Consider the following 26202-nt stretch of genomic DNA (forward strand, 5'->3'; position numbering starts at 1 on the left):
CATCTCTCTTTTTCTCCCGCTCTGCCTTGGACCACCTTTGAGGAAGAACATACAGTAGATGGTGTTTTTGTAAAAGGCAGACAGATGGACCTTAATGGAAGCCAAGTTTGGCGATCTGCGGGGTGTTGTGTCTGTACTTGCCAGTATGCATCCGGCTTTGCAGAGTGTTACAATAGCAGCACCATCGGAGCCACTCAGACAGGAAAGGCACAGAGAGAAGATGATGCAGAACAAGCAGAGCTAGATTTAAACAGTGGAAGTCTGTTTGAGGCAGCAGTGTACTGACTTTGCGATCAATAAACATCCCTTTTTGTTTTTCTTTTCGTTTCTCTAGTTCTCACTCTGCTCTCTCTCTGTCAGCAGTGTATGACAAATGAGTACAAAACACCATCTGGCTGCATCCATCCATGTGTGCCTCCCCAATTAATGATGTTTATTCTCCGTTAGGCCTACCTATTACTACCATTCTCCTTTTATTTATTCTTAATCTACTCCCTCCTCACCCCCCACCCCTTCCCTAACATCCTCTGTCATGCATGACATCCAGCATATCCATCGAAGCTTACGTCTCTCAGTGAGCCTGACTGGTTGACTCAGGTGATCATTCCTATCACTGTACCGGATCCACATGGCTTTAGTGGTTCTGACGGCAAAACTCTGCAAAAGATATCATGGCCACCATTGTGTTGTTGTTTTTTTTAACTGCAACATGGCGTGATGATACAAGTTGGAGTGTTCATCTTGGATTAAAGAGATAGTACGTAGTTCGTACTCTTGAAGTGGTGTATTATTTTGAGACAGGACTCCAGTGTTTCTCAGTGGGGGAGAGCAGACAACTTTCTACTGCAGATATTATACCTAATGGCCATTTGTACCTCATACAACCCCACTTCATAAAAGCTGAATTATCCCTTTAAGCTCATACTTTTAAAGTGTATGCCCTGTAAGAAACATGCAAGACCTGCGCTACAGCTGCTGAGTAAAGGTGGTGATCATCTGTTCTTGCCCCATTTCCTGTCCGATTGTGAGCGCGGAAATGTGTTGAATGACAAAAGTAGCTATCATCCCACTGTGTCTGCCAGCTGAAGTAGGTTTAGAGGCCTGTAGGTAGTAGGCAGTAGGTAGATGGGGGGTGTTACATCAACCTGGCTCTCCCTCTTGGCTGTTATTACCTTCATCAGGCTAATGAAGGAGCTGGATTGGATCATATTAACCTCCTGATCTCCACCTCCCAGGACACCGCAGCTACAACAGGCTGGACTGCACTGTTCACTGCTCCCATTATATTTGTGTGTGTGTGAGTGTGAGTGTGAGGGAGAATGGTGAGCCCGTCCCACCTGCACGTAGACACTGCATCTCCCACATGAATGTTAATCATCTTTTTAATTGGCTTCCTTGACTTGGTGACCTCTACTTGAGACGGCAAGACTGCATCACTGTGTTCCTCCTTCGGTGCTGTTATGCTGTTTTCTTGCTTTGCCTGGAGAGTGCGAGTGTGACGGTGAGACCGGTTCTGGCCTGGAGGCAGGGTGACCTTAGACTTCCAACAATCCTCTTGTCCTCCACTTTCATCATTATCCATCTTGACATCCTCACACTCTTTGCACTCATTTATCCAGCCTTTTGCTCCTTTTATACCCCGCTAATACATTTGAGACGGGCACTTCACAGACGCCTATTGAAACCCTGCAACCAGGAGAGCAGAGGAGAGCAAACACTAAAACTGTGTGATGTATAAATCGCCTCTGATTAATGATTTGGAGGTGATAAGTAGGTAATTGGAATTGACCACTTAAACCCGTTTTACCACAGGAAACAGATGTGGCTTTTGTGACACGTATGCCAATAATGATTACTATTGCATGTCATTTCAATGGTTAGTGTGTGTGAAGTGACCATGATTGGTCACATCAGATGAAACAGTATTTACTCAAGCATGCACGCTGACGTACATCCCCTGTTAATAGCCCTTTTTTTTATTATTATTATTTACTCGTCGGTGACATAAATAACAAGCAAGCAGAGGTCCCGTTCAACTGCACACCAGACACCAAAAGAACAATAAAATGCCCCAGCTCCGTTGGGTTAAATGTTGGCATTAACCTCAAACACATGAATGCAGGCTCATCATGCATGGCCCTGTATTGTATCCCACTTCACCAATGCAGGATGCTTTGAAAATAAATGGCAACAAACACAACCAGTTACATCACGTGGAAGAACCATAAATGAAAAGCCCACAATTATTGGCAGAGAATGGAAAAGCTATTTTTACCTGGGCCTCGTGGCTTTCCAAGAGGAGGAGAAAAGGGAAGAGAGTATTTTTGTATTTATCATCTCAGAAATGTGCAGGAAGGGAACCCACCATACTCCCAACCAGGGTTGATGATGTATTTCACTGTTTGTTTACTTTTTCTTTCCTCTTTGTCTGCCACACATTCTGTTCAGTTACCTCTCTCTACACGAGTTGTCTCCCTCAGTGTACATCAGGAAGACATCTTAAATTTTAATTTTCCTTGTCTCACTCTTAGGTCGCATAAAACATTCATCCATTGTAAAGGTGTACATTTATTCCCCTGTTTACTCGTTTGTCCCCTTGTTTTCTCTCTACCCATCTTCCCCCACCCTCAGTTCGTCCTTTAGCTTTCCTTACTTTGTTGTGTGTTCGCCACTTCTTTTGCTGTCTGCTGTTCTCTTTCTCTCTCTGCGTCTCTCCTATTACTGTACCGGCAGTGGCTTGAAGACGACCACATCAAGTTAACACACAGGTTGCACACACACCACAGAACAGACTAGAGAGAGGTCTGTCTCTTCTCTAAGCCACGAATCCTAACAGTGTCACATTATATAAGTATTTAAAGAAAAGAAGTTTTTTTCAGAGATTGTGTGGCCACAAAAAAACATCGGTAATTCGAATGATTCTTCAGTTGCATGCAATTCTCTACTGTAATTCTTTTTTATTATTATTACTTTACAGCATACGGTAACTACTGAGCTTCTGTCCATGTGTCCCTCCTGTCGGCCTAAACCCAGCGGGGGGACTTGGTATGGTTTTGGCTTGAGGGTCCCTCCTCGCCACATCTCCATCTGCCCGTCCCTCCTCATACTCAGCTCCATGGCTCTCCTGGCAGGCAGACAGGTGGTACTGACCTTAAAGAAACAGCACCCCTGTCGGGAAAAACCTGCCTAAGCCTGGCATCCTTCCCTTGGTCTTGTCCTCCTTCTCTTTAATTTCCTGGCCCCTAGCGCTGAAACACATGCAGACTTCCTCAGCCAGTTTCAGCCTGGAGAGACTTGGCCCAACCTGTCTCCTATAGCTACGTAGCTGAAAAACAACTATAGAGGCACAGCAGGTGTGATCAGATAAAGCTGCATTCATTATGATAATAATTATAATCAGATAACAGTCAACAGTTGAAAGCATCCCAACAAAGGAACAGTTTAATGCAGTGGCCTTGTAATCACAGGAGTGTTTGAGTTTAATTTAGATAGAATTTCTCGTGTATCTGCGTCTACCCAGGGACGGACCTATAGTAAGCTCATTAGTTGTCGTGGGGGTTGGTGTTTCAGAAATACCATAAGAGCGAAGAAAGCGGCAGTGTGACTTTGAATTCTGCACTCTCCTCTGTTCCCCGCATCATCAGGAGTCTGCTCACGGAGCCAGCCTCGGAAAATGGTGAAAACTCCAAGGCGGGGAAAAGATTCAGATTGCAATAACATTTGTGCTGAATGGCATGTTTCATCTCCTTCCCCACCTTCTCTCGCTTGTTTTATCCCTCTGTCATTCATCAGCTCGCTGGCGTGGACAATTGGGGAAGAAGGAGAGCAGCACAGTATCGTGGCTTCGCACTGTGAGGTGCAATCTACAGATGCTACTGTAGGATCAGAGTAAATTACATGTAATGCAGAGACGGGTATATTCTTAAGCCGTCTAATTCGTAGCATTGATTATCCATCCATCTATCTTCCTCCGCTTCATCCGGGGCCAGGTCGTAGGGGCAGCAGTCTAAGCAGAGAGGCCCAGACTTCCTTCTCCCTGGACACTTCCTCCAGCTCTTCCAGGGGGGATCCCAAGGCACCTCCCCAGGGAGGAGGCATCCGATACAGATGCCCAAGCCACCTCAGCTGGCTCATGTGGGGGAGTAGCGGCTCTCCCAGGTGACACAGCTCCTCACTCCATCTCTAAGGGAGCGCTCCACCACCCTGCGGAGTAAAACCTATTTCAGCCACTTGTATCTGAGATCTTGTTGTTTCCGTCATGACCCAAAGTTCATGACCGTAGGTGAGAGTAGGAACGTAGATTGACTGGTAAATCGAGAGCTTCCCTTTCGGCTCAGCTCCTTCTTTACCACAACAGACTGGTACCTCAACCGCATTACTGCTGCCACTCAATCTCACGCTCCATCCTTCCTTCTCTCATAAACAAGACCCCAAGACAGGAGGCAGGAGCTCTCCTCCGACCTGAAGGGTGAAAGACACCTTTTTCCAGTCGAGAACCATGGCCTTGGACATTGAGGTGCTGATGGTCATCCCAGCTGTTTTACCCTTGGACACAAACTGCCTCAGTACATGCTGAAGGTCCTGGCTTAAAGGAGCCAACAGGAGGACATGATCTGTAAAAAGCAGAGATGAAATCCCGTGGTCCTCAAACCGGACTCCCTCCGCCCCCTCTGGCTGCGCCTAGAAATTCTGTCCATAAGAACAATGAACACTGATTTATCAACAAGTAATAACTTAAACAGACTTGTTGAACCAGGCTAAATGTCAGGATGCTCAAGTGAAGAGTCCTGGTGCTAAGTCACTTATTGTCTGCAATGAGTCTGTGTCTGCAGGTCTGGAAACTTCCTCCATGGTCCTGAGCTCAGCCTCATCACGCCGCAATTAGCACTTTCTCTCTTATGGTCTCTCCTGAGTTCTTCCATCCCTTATTTCTCCTTGAAACATCATCCTGTTGCTAATCCATCTCTTTCATTTCTCCCCCCTAAGGGGAATTAATCCTGTTTCTTCTCCTGTCTCATTCATTTGATTTTTTTTTAAGTCCGCTCAGATCCCCAGCGAAGGTGCATTCTATGTACACAGGCCCTCTGCACCACTTACAGAATTGCCTCGCCCGCTCATGCTGTCCTTTTAATTTCAGTTCATGCACATACACATGCACTTCAGTCCCCAGCCACGCAGGTCCCTCACACTGTAAAATAACCTCCTTTCTAATCCACCTGGTTGTGCTTGGCTCCTCCAGGGCTTTTTTTCAAGTGTCCTAATGCAGAACACAAGGAGGAGGGGGCGGTAACAAGTCAGGCTGAGAAACCCGGGCAGTTTTAATCTGCCCTGGTCCTCCAGTGACGAGGGGAGGGACCCTGCAGGCCCCTGACCAATCTCTCTGCCTCTCTTTGAAGGTCCACTTAATCCCCTTACAGAGAAGCAAGGAAATGCAGAAGTGTGCACGTGTGTGTGTGTGTGTATGTGGATGTTTTTATGTGTGGGTTGCTGCGGTTAGGACCCTGTAACTCCAAAGGCTCAGTGCTGATCAAGACTTATGCACATTGTCCCTCTGCCACTCTGTCTCATTGTCTCCGTCACACACACACACAACTTTATACATTGTCCACCCGCAGTAGTTTCTGAACTTCCCCCGGGGCCTTACCAGGGCCAAGCATCAACATCTGTGTAGTGGGACACACACACACACACACACACATATACGGCGCGCTCACACACACACACACATTGCTTTCATCTCAGCCTCTCCAGCGACTGTGTGTCCCAGTGTTCAGGCAGGAAAATAGGATTGTGTAGAGCTCAGCGTTTAGAGAGCCCAAAGGCCGCCCGTCAAATTCAGCTCCTACAGTCTGTGATGGCGTGCTTTGCCAGCCATCGTTCAAGTCATTTCAAACTCCATTCTCTCAGTCCCACCAGCCAACTCTGAACTGATGGCTTTCTTTGTCTCCTCCGCGATGTCTCCACTGACTTCACTTTCATTGCGCTCAAAGTCCTCTTCTTTTCTCTTTCACTGTTTTTTTTTTGTTTGTTAGTGGCGATGTTTGTAATACTCCACTTGCCGTCTTATTGTGCTGACTGGTTTTCCCATGGTGGAACTTGGGTTGTGTTCATTGCGGCACAACTTTTTTTTTCTTTCTGTGCAATAAGCTCTGAAGGCACACAACATCTGTAACAATAACATAGCGTTAAAGATAAGAATATACATTTCAACAAAGCATTGAAGCAGCTTTACAGCAGCTAGGATGCCTCTTTAAGCCAGTCTGTCCTCTATGTGTTATCACAGTGAAAGTTCTGCCTTCAGTAACATGGGCCCAGATTTTCGCAGCATAATATTCAGTTTGAATTGGATTCCCAGATCTTTTCCCATAATCAGCCTAGCATGTTGACACTGACTCTATGAATTAAACGGAGCCAGATGAAGTGGCAGAGGAAGGTGTGCCTAAATAGGTCATTACAAAAAACAACTTTATTTGGCCGACTTCACATATCTAGGTAGATCCATCCAAGAGGTTGCAGGTTTGAATCCCATGTCTTTCAGGAGGTGCTTGGATCTCTGTTTTAGGAGGAGACTCCAGTCGGTGATCAGCTCTGAGTCAGGATCTCTGAATCTGATGCAAATCCCCTAGCAGCATTTAAAGCTCCCAAATCATCTCTGGCCAAATCCCTTCAAGATATTCCCTGCTCGATTGGATGGCATTAAAGGATCGCAGCGACAGAACAATACACCGCCTGGCAGCCTGGTGGAATGAGGGATAAAGAGAAAGGAGGAGAGGGAAAGTGGAAGGGGAAATGGAATAGCAGTGGGAGAATAAGGTAGAGACTGAGGGTGCAAATCAGCAACATGGGCTAGGGTAGCACGTGAAAGCGATTTAGCGGTAGGTTATCGTTTATTGGTTGTTAAGGAGCAGATGATGATGAGAGAAAGGGGACAGGAAAGACCTGACAGCTGTTTGTTGGGCTGTAGACGTGGTAGGACTGCATGATCCCCCCTCCTCCCTTTGCTCTTAGCCCTGTAACATCATCTGTTTGTCAAAGCCGGTGCAGGCCAACAAGCTTTAATAATATATCTAAATCATGTTGTTAAATCTGTATATATTTTTCTAGGTTATTTATATGAAGTTTAATCCTCTCTTAATGCTGTTATGTTACATGGAATACCAGCCCAGTTTCTGAGGATAAACAAGATCACTCAGAATTTCCGCACAGCTTTTCCCCTGTACTACTGGAAATGCTTTTGATGGGAGAGAAAAACTGTTTTTTTTTTGTTTTTTTTCCAGTTGTAGAGAGCGCAGCGAGCTGGTAGAAAAACATATTTTCTCTCTTCTCTCTCTCTCTCTTTCTCCTCCCCTTTTCTCTTGTCGGTGACACGGAGTCTGTGTATTTGTGTGTCAGTTGATATTGATGGGGTTAGCCCAGAGCACCAAGGCTGCCCACTTCTCTGTTGTCCAGCACAATAAAAGGTTGTTATGATCCTCATAGATCCAGGGGGCCAGACTCGGTCCGCCACCCATATTTACATTGCATTTTTATGGATAATCTCAGGGAAGCTGTGCAAGTAAACGAGGCTCTACCAATTAAATGAATGCTTCTCTGGGACACATTGAAACACCCTGAGCACCTACTACCACTGCTACATCAGACAGAAAGAACAGAGGCAGCTCTGTTACTCTGAGGCCTTGGCACTTATGAGCTTTGTTATGATTCAGACAGTGGAGTATTAACAGAAGAGTTAGTTCCTGACTTTGTAATGTGCCACTTTAAACTGTACCTCAGTAAGCTGCGTGATTGACAGTAATGGGGCGGAGCAGCCGTGATGTGTTTGTAATAATCTGACTGGAGTCAGGTTCGCTTCTATGCTAATGAGCTAGTGTGTTGGTGGTTTAGCATGACTAATGGCACACACTGCTAACAGAGCTGTCTGGGAGTGAGGAAGGAAGCAAATGAGTAAAGGAGAAATAAAGAGGCTTTACGGGAATGTTGTGAAGGTAGGAGACAGTGAGAGACGAGAGGTTGCAGGAGATTGCGTTGTTAGTCTGTGGGGAAAAGGAAAATACAGTTGAGTCCTGATTCTCTTGGCAGATATGTTCACAAAAGCTGTGGAGCAAGGCAGAGGGAAGAAAATTGCCTTTGAAAGTGCTGCAGTGAATTTGGGAAAGGACATGCAGCACTTACTCCGAGCACCATCTTTAACGGTTCTCTTCATGAGACAGAAAAGGTTATACTTGGTGGTGTAGTGTAGCTGTGTAGTTTTTCCTGTAGTTGATTGATAGATGATCTTGTCTTTGCAAAGTGAAAAGGATTTAAAGTATTTTTATATATGTATGATATGGATTTAAGTATAATACATTGTTGTTATGTTGTATTTCACTTTTGTTACAGTACTTTGTTGATTCTTACATTGCGTGAAAAACAACTGCTGTTTGCGCATGTGGCATTTAGTTATGTGTTTTTTTTATTTTTGCCGGAGCATTTATTTGATTTATTATGTTGTCTATGGGAACATGAGAATCAGATTTGCTGTGCATTGCATCTGTTTTCGTTTCTTAGCCCAATCCAGCTTCCAAGTTTGCTTTAGTTGACTTGAATTGATTAAACTTTCTTGTCATTTATTTATTTAGTGTGGAGATGTTTTGAAGCTCGCTACAAGCACTCATTCCTTCCTCTTCTCTAACTCTCCGCTTCTGGAGAGTGTGGAATTGTTGATAAGTCGTCTTGGCAGCGTGGCGAGAGTAATCATTTTCCTCCAGATGTTAGAGTTTGGGAGGGAACCAAAAGGGAGTGGAGAGAGGGAGGGGAACGGGAGAAAAACCAGCTGCCGCCACTACCAGTTCCACCCCTCTACATCAAGTCATCTACTCCTCCCTCCCCAAGGCTCCCAACACCACCACCTCCTCCTCTCCTCTCCTCTCCACTCCGGTGAATGTTTTCTCCCCCTCCCCTCTCATTCTCAGTTCTACACATTCTGCCTCTCCCTGTATCCCAGGAGGCAGCCGGGGCAGGCTGTGTTTACTGCTGAGGTAATTGGAGTAGTTTGGAGAGAGCCTGACCCTGGCCCGGCTAAGGCCTAAGATGGGTGTGTATGTGTATGTGTATGTGTATGTGTATGTGTATGTGTATGTGTATGTGTTTGTGTATGTGTGCATACACCAGTTTGTGATGACTGACAGTGAGGCCAGGGAAGGAAAGCAGGCCTTAGCCAGTGTCAGCCCACTAGGGAACAGACAAATTGGTTTTCACTACGCTGTCTGTCTTTTCTTGTCTCATATTCTCCAGCCCGATCCCTTTCTTCTTCCTGAATATCTCTCCATCTCTCCACCAACTCAATCATTCACGCTTCTTTCTCTTGTACATGCTCTGTGCGGCGTGTGTTTCTTCTTCCTCCTGGTACTCTTTTGTTTCACCTCTCTTTCATTCCCTCACTCTCTCTCAACTGTTCATCATTTCTTCTCTCTCCGAGCTGAGCGTTCAGCTGTTCCTGAGCTGCATAGACAGTGACTCTTGCCAGATATGAGCAAAGACGCCCCCTCAGTTGCAGCCATAGACATGAGCAAATTCATCCAACCTAATCCAGGCGCCTGTTGTGTTTATCTGTGGGTGAGATGGATAGGAAAAGGCCCAGAATCGGGGCGTCAGGGGGAGAGTGAGGGTGCAGCTCTGTAAACACTCTCAGACAGCTACTCATCTGTTGCTTATTGTCATCCACACACACACACTAACACGCGGTGCATACGTAGCACCGAGCATAAGCTCTATTGTCTGTAACAATTGGCATTAGCTGCAGTTTGTATTCATCAACATATGGGCACAGGCTTTGATCAGGCGAGAGGCACAAAAGAGTGAAGCATGACAGTGATTTAGCATGCATCTAGTGACCTCATCGCAGGGTTGTCAGGTAGGCAGTGGGACACGGCTCACCTACTTTGGCTCACCGCGTCTCCCTTCTCCACCCTCCTCCTCCTTTTCCCTCCTTTCCTCATCCTTCTGTCTTGCTCCTCCCTGATAGCTTTTACCGCTCTGCTGATTTCACAAATAGGCCTCATTGATTGAATCTGATTCTTGTGGATAGAGCAGCTTTATTGAGTGGCTTTTTCGCTGATGGACAGGAGTGTGTGGGTGTGTGTGTTTGTTTCGCACATGCGTGTGTGCATGTTAGGGATGATAAAGAAAAACTTCCTCTCCTCATCCCTCTCTCACTCTGTAATCCAGCAGTTATATCTCTCCTGGGAATTCCAGCAGCCAGATCATTGCAGGCACACACACACACACACACACACACACACACACACACAGGCAACACTCACGCACACACGGTCCTGGTAATCGCTGTATCTGAGCGAATTGTTATGGGTGGTGCATGCTGACTGAGGAGTCTGTTAATTGTGGCGACACCTTGAGCAAGGCAACATTAAAGTGTTAACTGCTCTCTCTGGTGCTGTTCATCAAACATTCATCTAAGCTGTGCTCCTGTGGTAGGAAGCTGGCCCAGCACACCCAGGGCTACGCAGTTTATAAAGCGAGAATATGGAACTTTTTACTAAGCTGCAGCAACAGCGGCCTGTCAAGACACAAGTTGTAATTACAGGACGATGGCACGGGAAATTATTGCGTTGGGCTCCGAGTTATTAAAAGTACCACAAACAGAATACAGCGAGGAGCTAACAGTCCAATTTTGAGTGTTAGCTCCTCGCTGTATTCTGTTTCAGTTACTCAGGAAACAAACACAAAGTCATCTTAGTAATCAAGCCGTCAAATTGGCATTCATTCAACTGATCGAAAACATCTGCATTTGAGTGCTTAAATGTAGATACTTAGAGCTAGTCTCTGTCATGATGAGAATACTAATACAGCAAACCGTTGCAAGACCCCAACTTTGGTCTATAGTCGGTGCTGTGTGACCTTAAATGTTATGTCAAAGTCATTGCAGGGGGTTCTACCTGCCCAGTATAAATTAACGGGAATATTTGTGTCATAAAGACGATTTTGACGCCATTATTTACCCTAGTCACCAGTTATATCTTTTGGTTTCTCCTGATCTCACAGAGCCACTTCGGATCTGCCATCTTATTTGCTGTGTAGGTCAAACCAGAGTGCTGACACTTCCTCAAACTTCCTCAGAGCACTACAGAGAACAAAAAAAACCAGACAAAAACATTGAAGTGTTGCGGTAGGGAATTTGTATTTTGATGGGGGGAAAATGAGCTTGTTTCAGATGTAAATCAGAAATGATCTGTCGGGGTTTGGGGGCTTTAGCTAACAAACTGTGTTAGTGAGAAGATGGAGCTATATCAGCAGCACTCCACTGGGGGTACACACATTTCACAGACAGCAGCGCACACCTCGTCCTAGCAGCAGCATCTGCGCTCTTCCCCTCTCGCTGCCCTCTATTTTGTGCCTCTCTCCTCTCAACAGGCAGTGTGCCACCTAGGCAGAGTTGGATGGATGGTGCCACCCTCTTCCCCGGTGCCCATTTAACCCACACAACCCTGCAGATCCATCATCATACAACACACACAAACGCATGCAAAGCCCTAACATTCATATTCCAGCATACAGGATATTTGTCCTGAGCTGCAGCCAGCTGCCAAGTACCTTGTATCTTCTGAGGGACCAGCCAATCTCCAATGGCCCCAAAATGTGCTCTTTTTTTCTCCCTCTGAATTTTAAAGGTTATTCTTGCTGCCAAATATAATATAATAATAGAAACAAAGACACCAAGAATGTGTGGCTCTGCAGTTTGCACCTTGCTCACAAGGACTACCTGCTCTTGATTTTAAAGGAAACCCTAAGGAATGGTGTAAATGATGGTTGGCAGACAGCAGGCTGGTGTTTTAGGGAAAGCTGCTGACAGGTTGGGTTTTTGCAGAATACATGGTGTGTTTATATGGCTCCTCAAACTGTGAAAATAAAAGGCAAAAACAAATGCTTTTGTTGTCACTATAAAAGTGTTAATGTGAAAGCATAACAAGCACCCCTCCCTCCGCCTCCCACACCCTGATGATTTGTATCAGGTTATATTGCCTTAATGCCTAGCCTTTTCCCCATTCCTTCCCTCAACTTTGTCTAACAAGTCAGCTTGGCCTACTTCCAAAGAACCACTGACACAGTTTGTAGGGAGATGCACACATACACAAAGAAGGAAGGAAAAACAGCTGCTTTGATTCATAGCAGTCATTAGTATATTTTTGCAGACTCTCGGGGGTTATTGTTTGTTTTTGATATGTTTTTTTGTTGTTCTTGTTTTTACTTTTTTGTATTTTACAAGGTTGTAGAGGTCATGGTTTGATTAAATTTGTGGTGTAAGTTACTGAAGAGGAAAAATAAAAAAGAAGCAAAGGTAACGATGACAAATTGCATTCAGTGCTGTTTACTTTGCACACTTTTAGGTGTGATAGGCAGCTATGTAAGCGCTTGTTCATTCATGTGTACAAGTGTTTACAGGGAGGTTGCAGCATCTAATTAGTAGTGATTTTGACTCTATTGTGGGAGGTTTACTTGCCCATGTTAGCCATTGACCTAGACCATGTTCAATTAGCCTAGTATGGTTATCATTGTTGACACTGGATATCAAGTGGCTCTGTTCACCGCCAAGGCCAATGGAAAGAGAACAAAATGAGGCTTTGGTGACAATTTAGGAGCAATGTGTGTGAGAGTTTTACTAACTATTTAATGTCTTAATTAGGATAATTGTATCAACAGGGTTTGTTTTCATATCAAATAGCTACTAGATCCACAGTTGTGAAATCACAGAATGAACCAGAAATCTATTTTGATGATGGGCCTCAGTGTAATTGTGAATTTCTTCACCCCTCTGAGCATCCTGTCAAATTTTGATGAGAAGAAGAAAAAAAATGAATCATGATGTTGCATCACGAGATTTTGCACCACCAGTCTTTTGTCCATCTTTACAAGGTGGAAAAAAATGCAGCTTTGAAAAAATGTTGGCGTATTGTTGTCCTTTAAGACTTCGCCAATAAAAGAAAAGAGAGACAGAGAACTGTGGAGGTAGTGAAGGAGAGAGAGAGAATTTCCTCGCTTCGTTAATTGGCAGCTCTTGTGGTACACTAAACATTTCTCAGGCACACACACACCCAGCTGAAAACTGTGACTGCTCTGAGGCCAGTGCCTTATATTTAGTCAAGGGAGACCAGCCTCTGTCACTTTTTCTCTTGCTTAACCTAGCTCCTTTTCTTCCTCTCTTCTGTGGCTGTGTTGAAGAGGAGTCTCAGGGGAGGGCTTAACTCTGAGCCCTCACTCTTTTTTTCTCCCTTTCTTTCTCTCTCACCCCTTCCACATCTTTCTTTTCCTTATCGTCCTCTGAATGGAGCGGCAGACTTGTGGTTGAACTGTGAATTAGTCCAGACTCTCGCTCAGAGATAGAATAGAGAAAAGGGGGAGGTTCAGTATCTGCCCTCCTCCTTTATTACCACCGCCACATTACTGCGTGTGTAGGTGATGCATTTACACACAGATTCGGAGCGCGTGCATAAGCCTTTGTGTTCGTGAGTTGAAGTGGCGAATGAACAAGCACCACAGCTGTACTTTTTTTTCCTTTTCTTTTTTGTCACAAAAAGCATGAAATCAATAAGGTAAATCTGAGGTCAGCGAGGTTTCACACGCCTGTCTTTGCACCCTTCAGTTTGGAGAGTAATTCACATAAGGCCCTTCTTAAATTATGATGTACAACCTGGAAAATCACAGGGGCTTTTTTGTTGTCATGGTTATTGAGTGTTCGGTAGCTTCAGAGGAAATGGAGTTTGGAGGGGCGCAGAAAGGAAGGGGGGAATAGATGGGTGTGAGTGGGAGGAGGGGTGCTATCTTAATTGCTTTCCGTGAATAATTTCAGTCCCCTAATTTGGCGATAATGACAGTGGCTGCTGCTTTTGTATTTATTTATCCAAACATTAATTGACAGGACTGACATTAGCCAGGGCGGTTATTGCGCATTTGATTGCGCACAAGGGAGCAAAGAAAATTACAGTAATTATCATTCTGATATGGATTATGAATATGCATTCCCACACTTAATGTTTCTGTCAGCATTTTAGTAACAACAAGGCACTCTGCCATGACAACAGCACTTTAGCTTATCTCTATCTCCTGCTTCCCATGCAGACCCCAACCCAACCGGTGGTCGTAGAGAGCAGACGACAAGTCCGAATGATTTAGCTGCTCCACTGTAGCTTTTTAGCAACACGGTCATGTAGCGGTTGTCATGTGGACCGTTTCAGCTGGCCCGGAGAGGGGCCTCTCTCTCGGCCTGTGTGGGATTTATGTGGGGTGAGTTATAGTGGATGGATGTTAAAAATGTCTTTGTTTCTTAACAGGCGGAAGGAGAAGACAATTTGAAGAAGATGCAGCTGATGGAGCTGGCGATTCTCAATGGGACGTACAGAGACAACAACATCAAAACACGTAAGTGAAATCTAGTGAGCGCTCACACACATACAGTATTTCCACACGTAACGTAGTCCATCTGTTTTGCACCATACAAAACTAATCTTTAATCTGCACAGACCATACATTGATCAAACATACTTAGTTATATCAGTAAAAAACAATCATTTATTTCTGTATTTCTCATTAACTAATTCTGTTTACCTTCATCAAATTAATGTGTAGTCAGACCTCCTGTGTACATACCATTGTATTATCTCTGACCACTAGCAGACCTCTCTCTCTCTCTCTGAAGCTCTCCAAACAATTCATGTTTACCTACCCCTCCATGAGTAGGACAACTTCCATTTCGTTCTTCTCCGTACTTCTCTCCTCCTCATCCACCCCCCATCCCCATCCTCATTCCCACCCCCTTGCAATCCAGATGCAATCGCTCTGTATCACTTGCTCTTTGCGGACTCTAAACCGCCAGCACATTGCTACACTCCACCTGCTCAACTCTGCATGTTAGTCACTGTTTCACACATCTACAGCATTTGCTCCTTAATCACAAAGTGTTATTTGTAAATGCATAACTGCATCTGGATATGGACCGAATAAATCCAGATCTTGTGCAGTTACTCTGAACTCTTGGTTATGTGGTTAATTATTATTCCAAATTTAATTTCTACATGATCAGAAACTCATCAGAATTGTGAAATGAAACTGTTAAGTGATTAATTTCACCTTTTTTAATATTCCTTATTTAACGTCGGCTGAATTGGTAGCCGTGATGATGAACAAGCCCACCACCTAACCATAGTTACCGTAGCGTTTGATTTAATTGACCTGCCTTTGGGGGAAGCTTGTGTGGCGTAGCACCAGGCACATGCTAATGCAGAAGCACGGTTTCTCTGTGTGTTCATTTGTACACCATCCAATCTAAATGGACCACTGACTGTACAGAGGATCAACAGTCCTTTGAATCACTGTAAACCTGAGTGTAATATGCTCCCACAGCGACCGACGTGTCAAATACAAAAGTCTTACCAGTCTTTTGTGAAACCTGCTCCTTTGTGTGTCCCCTTACCCCCCTCCTGATGTAGTCAACTGCTCCATTTCCGTTGATGTGTGTGTTTTGTACCTTGCCTATGCCATTTCCACTAGATGAATGTGTAGCTGCCATGGTGATTGGTAATGCTTTGGATGCATTGGGATGACAGCAGCATTTTGTGCTTCTCGTGTTGGTGTGAGGGGTTTTATTTTTATTTTTGTTTTGCTATGTTGACTTTTTTTTTTTCCGCAACAAATTGTGGCTTTTGTGGTTCACCACCATGATCATTGCATGGACTAATTTTCCCTTTTGTCCCCCTCCTCCCCTCTCTCCTGCCACTTCCTGATCCCCTTTTCTTTTCCTCCTATGTATTCTCACCCTTCACTGATCATCTGTGATTTTGATCGACCACACAACACTTTATCTCTTGTCCTCTTTCTTTCTCTCTTTCTTTCTGTCTTTCTACTCCTGTCCTTTGCTCTCTTGCTTATGGCAGCCACCCTTGCGTTCTCTCTTGCAGCGGCGGCAGCAGCCGCACAGGGCCCCCGCCTCATAGCAGCCCCCACGGGTCAGGTGTTGCCTCCACAGGCACTCCACAGACCCCCAACACCAGCCGGGGCCCCCATCATGAACCTCATCCGGCCCACTCAGATGGCTGCCATGTTGCCCAATGGCACCCCCACCCTGGTGCCTCCCACACCGGATGGCGGGCTTATCTACACCACCCCTTACGACTACCCTTACGCCCTGGCACCCACCTCCCTGTTGGAGTACCCCATCGAGCACAGTGGGGTTCTAGGTAAGAGAGCCTGGGGAAGCATGGGTGCAACAGGTACAGCGGCCCACTTTAGCCATTCTGGACACGAGGCCAGCTTGTTTTACCCCGGAGCTGGGGTGCTGGACGCGGCTGCCATGAGCCACAGTCAGGACTTGTTGAAAGGTAAATATGTCGTGTCCACCTGAGGATCAAAACAAACAAACTCACAGGGTGGATGTGCTGGTGAAGCTCTTTGGTTAAAGGGATGACCAGCTGCAGTTATGTGGCTCATATGGACGCTATATTATAAAGGCAAAGGGGGACAAATCTCACCTTGTGAGGGTTAGGCTCTTGGAAAGTTCTCTACGTAATTTAGACCGAGGTTACTTCACTGTTTTTAGTTACGCTCTCGCCAAACAGTTATGCTCTCAGGTTGACATTGCCTCTTTTTTGCTAGGTTTATATAGGAGGACTTGGCTCAGTGTGAAATGAGGCACGCTGACAGAAACACGCTCACATACACGCAGCCTGCTCTCTAACCCTTTCATGCACTGGCCTGGAGGCATATTCAGTCTGGCGGCAGATCCCCTCGGATTTCTGCAGCTTTTGAAATCATTTCTCTGCGCTGTTTTCTGCAGGCAGGCCTTGATGCCTGTAGATAGTCCCCCTCTCACTCCCACTGGGGATGTTCATTAAATTCCTCCAGTCTTCCCTTTTTTCTTCTCGTTCCCCTCTCCCCATTGTCTTAGCTTCACCCCTCCTGAACTCGAGGTCTGTGCCAGTACCTGACGCTGCTCTTGGCGTCTTTGTCAGGAGTACAGTTCACCATCAGGGTCTATATGTTATATTCATTGTCAATGGTGCTTTAAGCTTAACACTTCTGCTACCAAAGAGACAACTGAACATGTATGGATAGAAGAGCCTGATACGGACGCCCTATTTTATAAGGATGCTGCAGCAAATAAAAGCGAAGAAGCCTTTGGCAGTTGCTTTCCCACTTTAATTTGACTAAGTACTCCTCTAACGTCGTCCGCGACATCATCTAGCAGCGGCGGACATAAGTGTGATTTTTAGCTGACCTGTGGATTTGAAGCGCCTCTGGGAGTCATGTGTAGAACAGACAGGGGCAGCTGACTGGCTTTTCTCTCTTTAACTTGCAGGGTTACACCAGCTTAGTGCATTTTATTTACTCACACTATCGATCGGTGCCTTCAGCAACACAGGGGCCCTGTGGAACACACTCACTCTCATACTCACACAAATACTCGTGCACTTGGCTCGTCGACCGCCTGTGCTACTGTGTCTACTAGCCGCAATTGGCTTCTCTGAGAATTAGGAAAAGTCAGGCCATCTGCCGCTTCAAAGAAGTGTAGGTGGCAGCACAGTCATCAGCCAAAACTTGCTCTTAATTTGATGCAAGAAGAAAATCTTGGTTGAATTATTTTTACTTATTCCACATAGCCTATCTCCGTTTCGCCCTGAGACAGCTTAATCTTTTTCCCCCCCTTAATTTCTGTGCGTACCACATTTTTGTAATACTTGAACATACATGACACACGACGGATAGTTTGCCTGTGTCATTTATCCGAGGCAGTGCCGGGCGCGAGAGCAGGAAGAAATCAGTAGTGACAAATATAGGAGGTAAATGACAGTCTCTGCCGCCATTGAACAGATTGACCTGCAGAGAAATGGTGAAAGAAGGAAAGAGAAAATGAAAGGGAGAGGGAGAGGCAGGTGGTATCTGGCACTATTCAATTACCATCAGAGCTGTATTGGATTTCCCCACCTTTCAAAATAAAGAGACAAATTTCTCTCAATCCCTGTCTGGATCCCACAGGAAGCCGAATATAATTTTTCCAGACAGCCCAGGAGCCTGTACCCTCTGCCTGCCCCCTTTTCAAAGAGTCCTCTATATAACTCTGAGCACTGTGGAATTTTATTACTTAAGTTATGCATTTTTAAATACTAAGAAAAACTCCAGAAAGGTGTATAATTATTTTCTATTGCATTTTTCTACACATAAAAAGAAAAAAAGATATGTGTGGTGTGTATATGTACTATAAACTGTATTATGTTGCTATTCTGTGTATTGTTGTATTATCCAAGCATTATAATGATAATGGTTAAAAATGTGAATGTTGTTACTGTAAAAGATGACTGTTTTTTCCCCTCCTCAAAGTGAACGGTTTCTAACCTTGTGGACCTGTTACAATCTAGGTGCAATGGCTACTAAAGTGAGACGGCATGACACGCGGGTCCATCCTTACCAAAGGATTGTGACCGCTGACAGAGGTCAGTTTAGTCTCTTAGCTACACTCTGCTATTGACTGATGCATTTCAATGATTATTATGCCTATTATGCCTCGATGCCTTAGTTGGGAATATGTATATTGTCCGTATCGTATTTTTTATTTTTTTGTTTTGCTTTCCTTTCCCCCCCCACCACCTTTCCTACCCCATACATCCACACACCAGCTAAATGGTTGATTGTGGTCTGCACATTTTGTTTACATTTAGTACTTAACATATACAATATATGTTGACTGTGTCAAAAGCTCAGGCAAAAGTGATCTTAACAGCTTTTGGTTCATGCAGCTGTGAAGCCAGGACAGGTAGTACTTTGCAGGCAGTGTTGAAGGTGTATAATGACATTCCTCTGATGTGAGATTAGAGCCTAAAATGGGGCAGGCTTGTTCCCATACATGATTTATCTCCTTAGCTCATAAGGAGCACAGGAAAAGGAGAAGCATTTCTATACTGTATCTGAGAGACCTAGTAGACAGAAGACAAGTAGCCACGCTGCTACCAGGCACCATTTCACCTTGAAATTTAAATTTATTTTTGATTTTATTTTTCTATGGAAGACAGACACGCACAGACATAAGCTGAGGTAGCTTGCATTCTCTCCAGTGTATTGCAAATATATTGAAATAAAGCTAAAATACATTTTTAATATTTCAGTTGTACGTGAGGTACTGTCATTTTATATTTGAGCATTTTATATCAAATGTATTTATGGTTCTTGTGTATATTTATATTATATAAAAATATACTGCTAAATAAAGAGAAAGAATCGGAAAACATCGATTCATCTATTCATTGCACATTTAACCCTAGTCACAGTTATTCCTCACATAACATCAGTTATTCTAAGTCCTCCTTACAACTAATCACACTGTTTGTAACTTGCACTCCAACTTATAAGACACTAAAACACTAGATTCTTGTTTTTTTGTTACTTTGTTTGTCTGTTCGACCTCTCTTTGCTTCTGTTTTTTTTAGTTGTTAGCTTTTTTTGTTTAGCTTTCTTTGTTTAGTTTTTGGTTTTGGGGGCAATGTGCGCTTAAATTAAAACCGCCAAGCAACATTTTTCAGGGTGGGGGCTTAGTAGGTGGGATCATGATGTGACAACGTCATGATTATGATGAGATTAGCTGGGTTCATCTCATTTTGGCAGGGGAGTTAGGAGCAGGGGCAACATGAGAGATTGCATTCATTTTATTGTTAAAATGATGTCATTCCAGTCTCTTCTTGCTGACACTAATATCCTTTCTATCTTTTTTTTCTGTTTGTTTTGTTTTTGTTTCTAACCACCTAGCCGCCACCGGCAACTAACACATGACCTTCTGACCTCTGAACTCTTCACCCAATGACGAGCCGCCCCAAGCCTGCCTGCTGATCAGTTAACTGGTAATTGCCTTTTGCTAGCCTCTCGGACGCAAGTGAGAGAGAGAGAGGCGCCTGCCCGTACAGTTACCCTAACACATTCTGACAAAAAAAAAAAAAAAAAAGATAGAAACCAACGCAGAATCTTCACAGAAACACAACGAAACCCAACAAAGTTGTGTAATATTCATTTTTTCCCTCTGTTCATTGAGTTCAATTCCCATTCTTTCTCTTTCTTTTTCTTCATGAATCATATACTGGGTGGATGTGTTTGTGGTATTACTCATATAAATCTGCACTGAATTATATAGCAATAAAGACCCCACCCCCACCCTACCCACCCACTCTCCTTTAATTGCTCTGATTTGGTGACCTCACAGTACGACTCAAACATCAAACTCCTATTTGACGCAAACCATTTGGTTTCACAGTAATGACATAATCCCCCTGAAATGTGTGCACCCCCCACCTCACCCTTCCAAAAGAAAAGTATACTTACCTGCCCCCTCCCCCTCCACCCCCACCCACCCTGTTACACCACCCATCTATTGGGAGAGAAAAAGAAACAGAAGGAAAGAGAAAACACACTCACATTAACTTGTTTAATTTCTGTCATTTTTCACATGTAGTGCAGTTGTTGAGCTCTAAAATGTAATTATGAGCTGACACATTCTGGGTGTGCCCCTCCAAACAGCTTTCTGTCTGTTTTTTTTTTTTTTAAAGCATGGCTAAAATGATTGCAAAAGGAGCTTTTTATGATTTATATGTTTTTCTTCTGTCTTTTTGTTTTTTATTTTTGCTTTACTTTTGAGTCATTTCTCCACTTGATTTTGGTTTCTCTGTTGTTCATATTTGACTAATTAGCTTTGCTTAAATTGACCAGCCAATCTGAGGCAGGTGGTTATATCTGGAAAACAAAGCGCAATCTGATGTTTGAAGCAGGCTACAGAAGCTTGAAAAATGATGAAGGGCAAGATGGGAAGGTCAAAATTGGGCTGACGGGTTTGTGTGTGTGTGTTTCTTTTTTTTTTAATTAATACTACAATGAAAGTAGGGTGTGCTGAGGCTTCGGGGACATTGGAGCAGTGCTTATTAGCTACTGCCCATTGCTACGCCCCCATCCACACTACATTCATTTTACAGTGCCTGATGTATTTAGAAAAAATATCTCAATGAGTTAGCTGAGCTGTGATCAAAAAGACAAAAAAAAGTATTAAGTGTGCATATTTAGCCAAAGGGTTTTCCGATTAATTATTATATCTGCAATTATGCATCTGTCTCACAGAGGGCTCTCTTTGTGATTTTAGAGTTTGGGGTGTGAATTTGTGGTGCCTGCCTTCAGCTGGAACAGTCAGCTGCTCACATAGATGAATTTTGACCCATTAATGCTCTATTTTTTTCTGAGGAGGTGAACGCAGGCAATTAACACTAAGTCATCATGCTACTCAGTTACAGTACATTGCGAGAGGGGTGGGCGCTTAGAGGCTTGGTACACAAAAGCTATTTTCACGATACCCAGCTTCCATGTTGAGTTGTTTCATCGGCCACATTGCCATTGTTTATTTCTATTTTTATTTTTATATTTTTTTTAATATCTCAAACATTTGGCCAATTCTTTCGTTGTTGAAGTGTATTTCTCATTTTCAACCCCAGTTGAATGTTGTTCATTGGCTGGGAAATAATTTGAGCCCTCCTGCAATTTAGAGTTTTAATTATTTCAGTGATGAAACATTTCTTTTTTTCCAACACATGCCAAACCATCCGAAAAGCGCATCCACAATGTGTCACACCTCCTGTGATCGTAGTCTAGCTCCTGAGCCCCACAATCTTTTGTTGAACTCTCTCAAGAAAAAATAGGATGTGAAAGCCATGCCTGCCTGTTCAAATTGCTTTATACATACGTCTTATATATATATATAAATATATATAAATATATAAAAATGTAGATATCTGTCATTGCATATACAAATACAGAAGAGAACAAAAAATAGATAATTTTACAGGGTGCTGGAGAAGAGAAAAAAATTGAAAAATTCTATTTTTGGCAATTTTAGCTTTTGATACTTTACTTGCAGTTACAAAATCTGAAAAAAAAGAAATAAAAAAAAAAGTTTAAAACAGTATATGGAGAAAACAGAAAAACCGAGTAGCTGAGGAAAAAGTGCTGTTACCTTGGATATGATTGGAAAGGAAGACGAAGACCAAAACAGTCCTAAACCCGTGGAAAAGCTAGCGAGGATCAGAGCGAGACAGAACACCCAGACAGTTTTAAAAGGATCAAATCAAAGTGCCTTATCAACAGTGGTTTCTGTTTTCCAAGTATTCCAGTTGTGTTCAATAATATCCAGCACCCACCAAGTGGCGCAGAGAGGAATGGCTAGTGTTACACGCTCTGAATAGTTGAGCAGGGTAGCTCCCACCATATCGTGGTGTTACCGAAGTTATTCTATGCAAAAAGAATAGCAGTCGTTTTGACCAGCTAAAATATGTGCCATGGTTTTGTCTTCCTGAAATTATTTTTTCCTTTACTTGATGGCCCTTTACTCTGCTGTATGAGCAGGTTTTGTTCTCTTTTTATTTAGATTTTAATGATCATATGAAATATTGTCTTGATTTTTTTTTTTTTTTTTGGTGACTGTGACTACCTTATTAGAACAAATTGAACTGCCAATAGCAATGCAGTAGTCTGCCAGAACATGTTTTTATCGTGAGCTGAGGAAAATACATGACATTCAAGGGAATGGAGACGACAGTAGGGACTCGTCCCTGTTGGCATTCGGCCTGTTTGTTTCAACAGCTGCAAACTGATAGCACCCTGTCCATGTCAGTGTCTCTCGATGTCATTTTACCAACAAACTATCAATACAATCATGAGATTCATAATGGACAAACGAAATAGTGGCTAATGAAATAATCAAGTCTATTTCATAGCCAAATAGTTTCCAGTTATTGAAACAACTGACAGCTTATCACTGGAAGGTGAAATAAACCCTTAATATTAAATTGAAGAATTGTTAGATCCCAATATTACCCTTGGCAGTTTGTTTTTTCTATTCATAGCTCTTTCATCATGCTGTTACACCGAAAGGTCAATGAATTTTTCTTTTTCAGTGTTATTATTTTAAATTGAAATGCAATATTAAAGTGGAGCAAGAGATGGCTATTCAGCATTTGACAGTATTAAGAAATCTCCCTCTGCAATGTTACAACTTGCTGTGTCATTGTGAAAGGCTGGATAAGTCCATCAGGTGAAAGGTTAACTCTATACCTACCGTATTCTCTCTGGCCTGCCTACTACATGTATGATAATGTAATTAACAGCCATTGTTACAGGTTTATAATGTATTTTTCTAATCTCATTTTATATGTATATTAATCATGTTTCTGAGTGCTTTCTTTTTTTTCTTCTATAATTTTTTTTTTTTATGAAACCCACTACTGCTTTTCCCCCCTCCTAAACGGCTCTCTTCCTCCCCCTTCTCTTTTACATCTTGAAAACTGTCTCTTGTGGGGAGTGTTGCCTTTTTCCTGTTATATTTTGTTTTGTTTTCTTGCCAATTCCCAGCTTGTTTAACTCATTAGCTACTTTATTAGTTTTCTTGTCATAAGTATTTTTACATGCTTGCATTTAGTTTTCATGGTGTATGCTGTTATTTTTCTTATTAACCTCTTGGCATTTATTTTAATAAAACATTCTTAGTAAGAATTTTACTAACTTGCTGATATTTTGTCTTGTGTTTTTAACCAGTTTCATGAATGTATTACCTTGGTCTGGTTCACGGACTAACACAATTAAAACTGGTGTCTGGCCACCACTTACACTGACTGATGACACGCACACCACATAAACACATACACACTGTTGTTCACTTGTGCACATACAGTATGCTCTACAGACAAGCACTCCACACACCTACACCTACACTACACACACACACACACACACAACCTAACTGGAAACTGCACGAGTTGATTCGCTCACGCACTCTCACCTCTGTGCTGGAGAAATCTGCTGACACTCTTCATACTTGCCCTCCCCCCGCTCAGTTTCAACACCGCTGCTGTGTCTCGTCGTCTCTGTTAGAGACAACTCTCCTGTTAGTTGTCCTGTCCTTCTGTGTCACTGACCTCATGAGACGGCAGGAAGTGTCGCCATGTCGGCAAAGCAAAGGGGAAGGGGAGGTGGAGGGTGGAGAGGGTATAAAGCTGCACGTTACTCCAGGTCACTGGTTAACTTCTGGGTCAGCTGCCCCCTCTTGATCTAAAGCACCGCTCCCATTAAAAGGGTGATTTGCCTGTACACGAGCGAACGTTACTGTCATAGAGAGTCAACAAAACCTAATCCCTGAAGATAAAACTCATTGTGTAACCATTAGTTAGTGCAGGACTACATAATCTGTGCAAAAATACTGCATATTAGTCATCTCAAAAGGCTTAATTTTACTGTGAATATGTGGAGCGGAACATCTCATCACCACACATTATAGAACGTAGTGAGTTATTTACCACAGATACCCGGGGCAAATTTACAGATGACAGTTAAAGTGTGATCGTCTAAAGCTTTCCCCACTTTTTTTTTTTTTTTTTTCCATTGCTTCAATGGCTTGTTATGCCTGGATAGCAGCATTACAGTTATCACCAGCTGTTGTCTGTTTGGTGAACACTTCTCCCCATTCAGCTTATTGATATAACTGCTAATACTGGGCCATTTGGGAGCATCCATAATGCTTAGACACACACCAGTACCACCAAGCCAATATGAAGTACTTTGGGATCAAAACAACCTTACTATTCCTTTCAGTGTAAAATGCTGATACGGCTTTCAGCTAGCTAGTATTTATGATTTTTTTGGGTGGGTGTGGGGAGGGGGGTCTTTATTTTTCATTTTTGTCTGAAACACTGCCAGTGTGTGTTGTTCATTCTCCTACTGTGTCAGTGCACTCATCCCTGGGTTCATTCAGCTCTCTTCTCTCTATTCAGCTTTTCTTCCTCCTCCCGCTAATTCAAGGTATTGACACTGACACACGAGCAAAAGATTAACTTCATTAATCCTGATTATTACTTTAACCCACTGAGTGATGCCTCCAGATTTTTTTTTTCCCTTCTTCCTTTTTAAATCTGCACAACAACAAAAAACAACGTGGCCTTAACTGTTGTGATTCCCTTCATGTCTCAGCGAGCACAGAACAAGGATTAAAAGTGTCTAACATCAAACTTAACACTTCTCTCCACTCTGAAATTAACATTTTTGTCTTTGATCTGAAAATGGGTGTTTTTCGCCTATAACACCTGCTTGTACACCAGCAAGTAGAGACAGAGATTGGATTACTGGCAACCAGCCCAAATTCTTTTTTTACTTTTTACATTTTTCCATTGTGTTTTTTCCTCCTTTGTGGATTCAGTGTTGACAGCCACACGCCTTTTTAATTTTTATTATTTGTAGGACTGGCCTTTCATTGTTGATTGGCTTCTCTGTGCTGTAATTTGAGCAACTTGAGCATAAATCCGTCCATTAGCGGCCTTGCCTTTTGTATGTCAGAGACGTTTTTTAATGGCTCGCCTCGAAAACTGAGCTGATAAAAAAAAGAAGAGAGACATTATAGGTATTTTTTTTCAGAGCACAAATTGTTACAAACACTGCCTAAAACTTCACTTCTGTGAGTTGAAAAGTGCCTTTTTTCCTGAAATTGGAAAATTACATATTTTTGTACTTTATCATTCAAGTGCCAATTCCCTGTCTCCCTTTATCTCACCAAAAGCTTTTTTTGTTGAGCACAAAAAAAACTAAATGCCCACGCTTTTTTTCTCTCTCTCGCTCCCAGCACAATGTACATACACTTTGAAACATAAATTTGGGAAAGGATGACCAAAGTGGGGAATTTGGTCGTGGGCGTTTCCCTCCATTAAACCTCGGCTTAATGGGTCCTGTTTTTGATTTGATCCACTGAGAACTTATCTCTTTTTTTCCCCTGTGATTGGACCACAGTATGCAGTAAGTGGCTGTTTGCATACTGCTGCCACCTCTGGCCTCAGTTCTCAGTGCATTTCCAAATCTGTCGCAGGGCATTCAGTGTATTTAAATACTAACTTGCCTTTTCACCTGTCAATCTTTTTATTTTTCTTCTGTTCTGTTTAACAAACATTCCTCCAATGAGTTAAACGGCAGGATAACCAATCAGTATTGGTCTCAGCGATGTAGCACTCAGGTGGTCAAAGGGCAAATGCTACCAAAATACAGAAAGAGGAAAATTTAGCCCCACTGGATTTTTGTGTTTTTTCTTTTTTTTTGGTTTTGGTTTTTTGACTGTGATGAATATGCATTAAAAAGTATAATACATTTTTTCCTAAAATT

At 43.1% G+C, this 26202-nt stretch overlaps 1 protein-coding gene across 6 annotated transcripts in view; it reads left to right on the forward strand.

Moving 5' to 3' along the window:
* qkia (QKI, KH domain containing, RNA binding a) overlaps nucleotides 1-23573 on the forward strand; it is a 75978-nt gene extending 52405 nt beyond the window's left edge. The window contains exons 5-8 of one of the 6 annotated variants that reach the window (XM_083998395.1): nucleotides 14325-14412; nucleotides 15924-16367; nucleotides 18402-18476; nucleotides 19783-23573. In XM_083998395.1, the coding sequence (XP_083854521.1) occupies nucleotides 14325-14412; nucleotides 15924-16367; nucleotides 18402-18476; nucleotides 19783-19799 (624 nt within the window). In that variant the 3' untranslated portion in view covers nucleotides 19800-23573. Of the gene's footprint in view, nucleotides 1-14324; nucleotides 14413-15923; nucleotides 16368-18401 lie in introns of all 6 variants that reach the window. The other 5 variants (XM_083998398.1, XM_083998394.1, XM_083998397.1 and 2 more) reach the window with 5 other exon arrangements.
* The last annotated feature ends 2629 nt before the right edge of the window (nucleotides 23574-26202 follow it).

Source organism: Trachurus trachurus (assembly GCF_905171665.1).
Source record: "Trachurus trachurus genome assembly, chromosome: 22".
In the NCBI taxonomy this organism is placed as follows: Eukaryota; Metazoa; Chordata; class Actinopteri; order Carangiformes; family Carangidae; genus Trachurus; species Trachurus trachurus.